This window comes from Ursus arctos, unplaced genomic scaffold, assembly GCF_023065955.2.
Source record: "Ursus arctos isolate Adak ecotype North America unplaced genomic scaffold, UrsArc2.0 scaffold_2, whole genome shotgun sequence".
Lineage (NCBI taxonomy): Eukaryota > Metazoa > Chordata > Mammalia > Carnivora > Ursidae > Ursus > Ursus arctos.
In genome coordinates this window covers 96,795,856-96,804,038 of record NW_026622874.1, presented here as the reverse complement: position 1 = coordinate 96,804,038, position 8,183 = coordinate 96,795,856, and the positions used below count along the sequence as shown (strand labels likewise).

Sequence of the window (8,183 nt, the reverse complement as noted above, 5' to 3'; positions counted from 1 at the left end):
CTAGACAGTCAAAACCCAGACAATCACATGGCACGCTCCGTGCCCTCTGGCCGCTGGGATGAGGCCAAGAGGAGGGAGGCGACCCATTTCTCCAAAAGAAAAGGAAGAGATGTCAACTGCTTCTCCCCAGCTGAGCACAGGGGAAAGCCATCGCAAATACTGAGTATTTGGGGCCGTCGGGCACTGCCAGGGCTCAAGCTGGCAGATCATCCAACAAGAGAGGGACACAGGCAGAGGGTAGCAAGTCCAGGGAGGCCCTTGGGCCAAGACGAGCAGGGTTTGCACAGTTGCTCCTGACCCTCTCACACTCGTACACACAGAGCAGCACGCACACACATGCCTCAGCAAGTTTGGCAGAGGGAGGTGCGGAGGGGGCCTGGCCGGACTTCCAGAGCCAGAAAGTGGGTGGGGCTGAACCATGAGTTCATCTATTTCCTGCCCACAGCGGTATAAAGGGAGGTAGCGGGCTCCAGAGGAGCACAGCTGTGTCTGGCTGCCGGGCCTAGAGCACTGCCAAGAGAGCCACACCTCCTCCGGGGCAGCAGAATTGCCACCGTCAGCCGCAGCAGCCGCACCACAGACCGCCGCTCACAAGGCGCTTTGAGAACTTCAGGTAAGAGAAAGCAAAAACCTCTCCATCTCTTCCTCCCATTAAGGCGAAGAAGGCCCGCTGCGAAATCTCTGCGAAATGCCCTCCGCCCACAATCCCCACTTTTCCTCGTTCTCCCCCGCTGGAGACCTGCAGACTCGAGTTGACAGAAGGTGGCTGGGCCCCACCAACAACCCCACCACCCAGAAACAAGGGCCTGGAGTCTCTGTTCTTCTGCATCAGGACACCCCGCCCACCTCTGGAAAGGGGCTTTTCATGCCTGCTAACTTGAATGAATGAAAGGTTGTGAAAGCATTAGAAGAGAATTAAAAGCATTATGCAAATCAAAGACATTATCATTTAGCCTCTTGCCCACTCCCCCCGCCCAAGGGAGAGGAACTGCAGGGTGCTGCCAGGGGTTTGGGAGAGTCCCACAGGTGGAACCACACCTAAGACTCCCTGGGGCTGAGACGGAGGGGACAGGCTCAGAATCCGGGCCATCAGGGTTCCTTAAGGACTCTCGCCCTCTCGTTCATGCATCACCTGCCAGTGGTAAACACAAGGAGCCTGGCCCGTGGCTGGGGGGCCTTCTCCCTACCCCACCCACCCGTCTTCCAGAACTCTCTCCCCTCACCAGATCCTCTTCCACTTGCTCTAGGATGCAGATGTCTCCGGTCTTTGTCTGCCTAGCCCTGGGCCTGGCCCTCATCTTTGGTGAAGCGTCGTCCTCAGACCCCCGCCAGACTCAGGCGGCACAACTGGCCACAGACTTTGGAGTGAAGGTGTTTCAGCAGGTGGCACGGGCCTCCAAGGACCGTAACGTGGTTTTCTCCCCCTATGGGGTGGCCTCAGTCCTGGCCATGTTGCAGCTGACAACAGCAGGAGAGACCCGGCAGCAGATTCAAGAGGCCATGCAATTCCAGATTGACGGTGAGAGATGGGGCAGAGCGGGGGGGGGGGGTGGGGGTGGACACTCATCCCGTCTTCTCGGGACAGGGGCGTCACCAACCAGAAGCAGGGGGAAGGCCAGCTCCAGCACCACATCTTCCCAGCACACCCTGCCTCACTGGGCCCTGGGTCCGTCACCAAGGGGTACAGGCCAGAGGATGTGGCGTAAAGCAGAGGTGCCTTAGCGCTTATTAACTGCATGACCTTCATGCCCCGTGGACCTGTTTCCTCATCTACAAAATGGGGACAATAAAACTATCTCCCACACAGAGCTGCTGTAAGGATTCAATCGAATTATGCATGTGAAATGCTTCTTATCGCTATCATTCTGATAAGAAAAAAACGTAGGGTTCATAACTTAAAAGCAGAGAAGAATATTTTAACCCACAAAAGGGTTAGGACCTGAGATTTTTGAGGGAAAGGGGGAGATGCAGAAGAGATTGAGATTTGGAAGAAAATCTCCCTCCAGAGACCCCTGGGGGAGCAGAAGAGCCCATCGAGATGGGCAGAATTGGGCTTCTCATGGGGGAGGTTGGCCTGACTGGGGGCCCCTGGCTCAACGTAAGCTAATGTGTCCTTTCTGTCCTGCCCCGGCACAGAGAAGGGCATGGCACCTGCCCTCCGCCAACTGTACAAGGAACTCATGGGGCCGTGGAACAAGGATGAGATCAGCACTGCCGATGCCATCTTTGTCCAGCGGGATCTGAAGCTGGTCCACGGCTTCATGCCCCACTTCTTCAGGCTCTTCCGGACCACGGTCAAGCAGGTGGACTTCTCCGAGGTGGAGAGAGCCAGGTTCATCGTCAACGACTGGGTGAAGAGACACACAAAAGGTGAGCCGGCAGGGAGAGGAGGCCGGGCCTGAGGGCCTGCAGAGGAAGGGGATCTGGAAACAAATCGCCAACATCCCAACCTCTCCCTGTCAGCGTGCTCTTCTCTGTAGACGGGTCAGGCACTTTAAGAATCAGAGCACCTTTGTTTTCATAAGTAGGGTTCTCACGAACTATCTCTAAGGGTGGCCCCCTAAAAAGTGCTGTGAGGTGTCATAAAAACGGTAACAACCGCAAGAAGAATACACAGCTCTCCCAGACTGCAGCTTAGGGAGCAAAGTGAGGGGAGACTCAAAGTAAGGGAAGACTTCGTCTCCGCGTCTGATCCCGGACAGGATCCCAGAGCTAGGGCGTGTGCGGAGCGGGAGGCTGTCCCGAGACTCGCAGGAAGACGGAACAGGTTGAACACAGCTAGACGGGCTCACTTACACCCCCAGTCTGCCTCCTGACCGGATCCCCTCAAAGACACACATTCAATCTGAGGACCGAAGGGAACCAGCTAAAAGGATTAAAATATAGCTAGCCCCCTCACAGCTCACCCGGCTTTCTCATAGGCATGATTGGCGACTTACTGGGCAGAGGGGCCGTGGACCAGCTGACGCGCCTGATGCTGGTGAACGCCCTCTACTTCAACGGCCACTGGAAGACCCCCTTCCCCAAGTCGGGCACCCACCACCGCCTCTTCCACAAATCTGATGGCAGCACCGTCTCTGTGCCCATGATGGCTCAGACCAACAAGTTCAACTACAGTAAGTTCAAGACCTCCTTCCAAAGTCCCACCACTACTGTACCTCATCCCCCAGGTGTTCCCCCTCCCAGGGAGGAGAAAACCCTGAATGTAGCCCAGCTTTGCCAAAGACTCCCTCAGGAGGAGCTACTAGGATAACGGGAACAGTGGAAAGTAGCTTTAGCTCGTGCAAGACGAAGCTGACATCCAGAAAGTGCCTCCAGCCCACATATGACCACGTGGCCCCTGTCTCTGGTCCCCAAGTGTTTCTAGTGTGATTACAAGGGGGTTCACAAATCCTGCTGGGGGAAGGCCTGTGTGGAAGTTGAGATGAAGGAGAGAAGAATCGGAATGAATTAGAGGCTGGGTGTGGAGGAGAGGGGAGTGAAGGCCAAGAAGGTCAAAAGGAGACAGAGTAACCAGAAGACGGTGAACTGGCAGAAGAGAAGGGAAATGGGGATAAAAACTCTGACTAGGGGAGCCTCCAAAGCCCGGGTAGAAAGCTGGCTTCCAGACAGAGCGGAGGAGACAGAACTCGTTGAAAACTCAGTGCTGGGTGAGAACCAACAAGAGCAGAAGCCATTTTCAGTGCGCCAATCTGGTGTCTTCGCAGCCGAGTTTTCTACCCCCGACGGCCATTACTACGACATCCTCGAACTGCCCTACCACGGGGACACTCTCAGCATGTTCATCGCTGCTCCCTATGAGAAGGAGGTGCCCCTCTCTGCCCTCACCAACATCCTGGATGCCCAGCTCATCCGCCAGTGGAAAGGGAATATGACCAGACGGCTCCGCCTCTTGGTTCTGCCCAAGTAAGTCACCCCTCGCTCTCACCACACATGCCAACGCCCCAACCCCCTTTATGTCCCCCTCCCCTCCCCCAGGGCTCCCTGAAAGGACCACCCCCACATCGAGTTTCCCAAATGTGACATTTGCAGGGCAGGGACATGTGTGGGAAGCTGATGGGAAACACTCCGGCCTGGGTTTGATTAAGATTCCTCTCACCCTCCCTCCTCCCGTTTCTACTGGAGGGCGGGCGGCGGGGCATTTTTCTAGACCATGCCCCCACACTTACCAACCTCAGAATACCGGGCCAAAGCCAGCCAAAGGAAGAGCCGGAGAAATGGTGGAGGTGGGGAGATAGATGGGCCTTTGAAAGACCCTCTCCCACCCCCATCAGCTCAAGTCAACATCCAAACAATAGAGACAAAAGGAGCCCGAGCAGCTTCTCGCTGGCTTCCAACAAAGCAGATTTTTAAAATCCTTCTGCTGAAACACAGAGGGTGGAGAAGGCTGAGGCTGGGTCGTCCCAGATTTAAAGGGAAGGCTCCCACCACACTTACCCCAAATTTCCAGATGCCATAATGCTAGGCTTGGGGAAAGAGGAGAATTTCGCTGGTTTGCGTGCTCTGGCCCCTCCCCGCCCCGGTCCCTAGAAAGTGAAACCCGAGGTAATGAGAGCCCCGATGGGAAGGGGGGGAACCCAAAGCCTCCCTGCTAGAGTCCTCTTCAGAATTAGCCCTCAGAAATACCATCTACAGACTAGGTTCCAGGGGGCAGGGAGATGGCAGAGAACGTTCATTTCTATTAGACCTCACACACAGATTTGCAAAGCCCAGCCTCCCTCCACTTTCACATCTGTCCCTCCTGTCTGGCTGCCAGCCAGCCGGGAGGGGGACATGCTGTCAGGGACTGGGAAAGCCCGCAAGGGGCCGCCTGAGCTTGAGCTGTTTCCTGCTCCTGTTCCCAGGTTCTCCCTGGAGAGTGAAGTCGACCTCCGGCGGCCCCTGGAGAACTTGGGGATGACCGACATGTTTAGGCCAAACCAGGCAGACTTCTCGAGTCTTTCAGGTAGGAGATTTTCCTTTCACTTTCTTCTGCTGGTGGACCGTGGGGTCCCTAAAAGGACAAAGGAGTGTGTCTCTGAGAGCCCCAACTGATCTGCCCGCGGGTCCACTTGTGTTTCAGATCAAGAGGCACTGTATGTGTCGCAGGCTTTGCAAAAAGTGAAGATTGAGGTGAATGAGAGCGGCACGGTGGCGTCCTCCTCTACAGGTGAGTCAGGCTCAGGTGAGGCCTGGTGACGCGCAGGCCAGGTCTGCCAGGACGGGCCCACATCTGGGATGAAGCCCGCGGTCCTGCTCTACCAGCCTCTCCTGCAGAGTGGCACCACCCCCCCACCCCGTGTCGAGGGCACTGCCCCGACCCCACCAGAGTTTCTCAGCCTAGAAGGTGGGCCCACTTGGCCTGGGAGCCGGGTCCCTCACACAATGGCTCCCGAGGTCCCCTGAAGGTGAAAAGCCCCCCCCCCACCCCAAGGCAGCCTGGCTTCTTCCCTCAGTGGCTAGTCAGCTTAAGGAACTTGCTCACCAAGACCCTCTAAGAGGGCACACATAAATGGCTGTTTGTGAGGAGCTGATAGATCTCTACGAAACTACTGGGGGAAATCCGGCCTCCGAGGGCTTCCCTAAACTGTTGAGGTTCACGGACAGGAGAACAACCAAGTGTCCTAGTCACCCTCCAGGGCTACCATCAGAAAGCGGGTGTCGGGGATCCCCGATGATCAGTCCAGGCGCCAGTGCCCAGTCCCTCCGTTCTAGATCATTATCCTTCTCTCTTAGCCATCATCGTCTCAGCCCGAATGGCCCCCGAGGAGATCATCATGGACAGACCCTTCCTCTTTGTGGTGCGGCACAACCCCACAGGTGAGCCGGGGCCGCGACGCTCCACTGCCCGCCACCCCCCGCCCCGTCTTCTTGCCTCAAGCACCAGTCTAGACAGGTGTAGACACTCCCCTCTCCCCAAGAGGACTCCAGACAAAACCCCATAGCTCTGCCCCACCTCCTCCATTCAGGGAGGATGTTCTGTCACCAACGGAGCACCGTGCCAGGACCCCAGCCCTAGCTTAGTCACAACAGCAGCTGTGACTCCAGACAGCTCACTCACGTTCTCACATCTCGGTTCATCCATAAACATGGGGCTGGGTGAGCCGTGCCGTTTCTCCCTGTTCTCATCTCCCACGTGCCTTCCTTCCTCAGGAACGGTCCTTTTCATGGGCCAAGTGATGGAACCCTGACCGTGAGAAAAGCAGCCCTCATCTGGGACAGAACTGGAGATGTAGCCAAGAAGAAGGAACTTCAAAGGAAAAAAAAAAGTTATTTTAACTAATGCTTCTGGAGAAAAAGGCAGCATTTGCCTTTTTTTTTTTTAATTTACCTTTAAAAAAAAGGGGGGGTAAATCTTTCAAATCTGCCTCCCAGACCTCAGCCTCTCCCAGGAGTGGGGAAGAGGACCTTTCAGTAAAACTCCCTCGTGGAGCCCCCCGGAGAGACCTCCGAAGCACAGTGGGGTCTCCACACCAGACTCTCAAACTCTACAACCGCTGGTGCACCTGCTTCTGCCCGGCGCTCTGCCCATCCGGGTCTTCAGACCTGGACCCCACCGAGACCCTGGCAGGTTGGCACAAGGTTTATGGGAGGTTTTGTGTGCTCGGTAGAAACGATTTGTGTTCCAGTCACGTTGCTGTCACTCTTGCACTGTCTGCCACTGCTGAGGAGGCTGGCGGCGGGCCAAAGTTGGCCAGTGGAAGAGGCACCCTTTCAGTTGGAGGTCTGTGCTGCCCCAGCCCAGAGGTCCCGCAGACTGGGCAGCACGCCTGCCCACCCCGTGTGGAGACCCGCCCTGACCTGGCCGTCTCCCTCCCCAGAAACAGTGTGCATTTATTATTTTGGAGTGTAGGTGACTTGTTTACTCATAGAAGCAGGTTTCTGCTTCCCACTAACTTTATTTTGCAGGAATGGAGGAAGAAAAAGTGTGATGTGTGCCTGGCTCTTGGCTCTAATCTCCTGGTGGGGAGGGTGGGATGCCAGGGGTGTGCTTGAGTATTTATCACATCCTTGTCGTTGTGTGCTTGTGTGAGAGAAAGAGGACTCTCAAGAAAAATGTATTATATGAGCTTGTTTGTAATGTTCCTTGGTGGTCTGTGTCTTGCGTCTCAGGAGTCTGGCCCCTTGACTGGCTGCCCCTCTGGGCGGCAAGCGTGGTGGGGCCCACACTGCCACCTTGTGGCTTCCCGAGCCCCATGGCTCCTCTCCCTTCCTGGCCCTTCCATTTGATGGCTAAGACCCCCGCCAAGATTATCTAACTTTAGGGACCAAAAGGATGTGGTGGGTCAGAGAGATTACAGCGAGGACAGAGTGGTTTCAAAATTTTCCAATATATTTAGGAACAGGAGAGCAAGGGGCTGCACGACCTAGCAGGACAGAACTTTCCCCAATTACAGGGTGATTCACAGCCGCATTGGTGACTCACTTCGATGTGTCATTTCCGGCTGCTGTGTGCGAGCAGTGGACACGTGAGAGAGGGGGAGAGAGATTGAGAGAGAGAGGAGAATGAGAGAGACCATGAGCTCGGACTTAACAACCCTAGCTGGATAATCTTCCTGAAAACCAACGAGCTAGGGGGCATGGCATGAAGACCAATTTGTTGAAGAACTGCATAGAGATGTCAAATGAATGAATGTAATCCAAATAGGACCCTAATAACCTCCCCCCCACCCCACCCTTGTGCTCTTCAGTGAAAAATCTTTGTTTGTTTCTCATAATGCACTGGACAGTGACAGCTACACATAGTACCCATAAGGATACCCAAATGTGGGGTCCAACTTTCTTGAAGTTGTGTTGAATCATATGCTTTTTCACTTTTGATATATAAACAAGTAAAATATGTTTAAAAAATAATAAATTAATTAAAATATTCCAAAAGAGTCCCTGTCTTCACTTTCCACATTCCACACAGTACAAAACCAGAATCCTACCAGTCCATAGACTTTTCCAGTAAAGGGGATCTTTATGAAACATACACCCACAAGCCCAAGGCACGAAGACCTGCCCCAGGCGAGTTCACGGGGCTGACCACAGGGCTTCTGCAAGAAGGCCCACAGGACAAGCTGTGCAGGGCGTGGTTCTCCCCCTGGGTGTCACCCTCAAAAAGGAAAGAGGGGTCCCCCACACCTTGCACCTGCCCTGAGACCTGCTTGTGCGCACTGTCCCTCTGGGTTCCCATCTCTGTTCATGCCGTTGCCTTCCCT

General features: G+C 55.0%; 1 protein-coding gene across 1 annotated transcript; it reads left to right on the top strand.

Moving 5' to 3' along the window:
* Positions 1-458: 458 nt before the first annotated feature.
* Positions 459-7,857, top strand: SERPINE1 (serpin family E member 1). Its single transcript, XM_026516086.4, has 9 exons — positions 459-613; positions 1,248-1,519; positions 2,137-2,370; positions 2,922-3,116; positions 3,708-3,906; positions 4,845-4,945; positions 5,063-5,149; positions 5,716-5,799; positions 6,133-7,857. The coding sequence occupies exons 2-9, from the start codon at positions 1,249-1,251 to the stop codon at positions 6,168-6,170; spliced, it is 1,209 nt and encodes a 402-aa protein (XP_026371871.1). The 5' UTR covers positions 459-613; position 1,248; the 3' UTR covers positions 6,171-7,857.
* Positions 7,858-8,183: the final 326 nt, after the last annotated feature.

Excerpts from the sequence above, each read along its gene's own strand:
- SERPINE1 (XM_026516086.4), top strand. The coding sequence starts at position 1,249 with ATGCAGATGTCTCCGGTCTTTGTCTGCCTAGCCCTGGGCCTGGCCCTC. Across the intron at positions 2,371-2,921 it reads GGTGAAGAGACACACAAAAG|GCATGATTGGCGACTTACTG; the intron begins GTGAGCCGGCAG and ends GCTTTCTCATAG. Across the intron at positions 3,117-3,707 it reads GACCAACAAGTTCAACTACA|CCGAGTTTTCTACCCCCGAC; the intron begins GTAAGTTCAAGA and ends GTGTCTTCGCAG.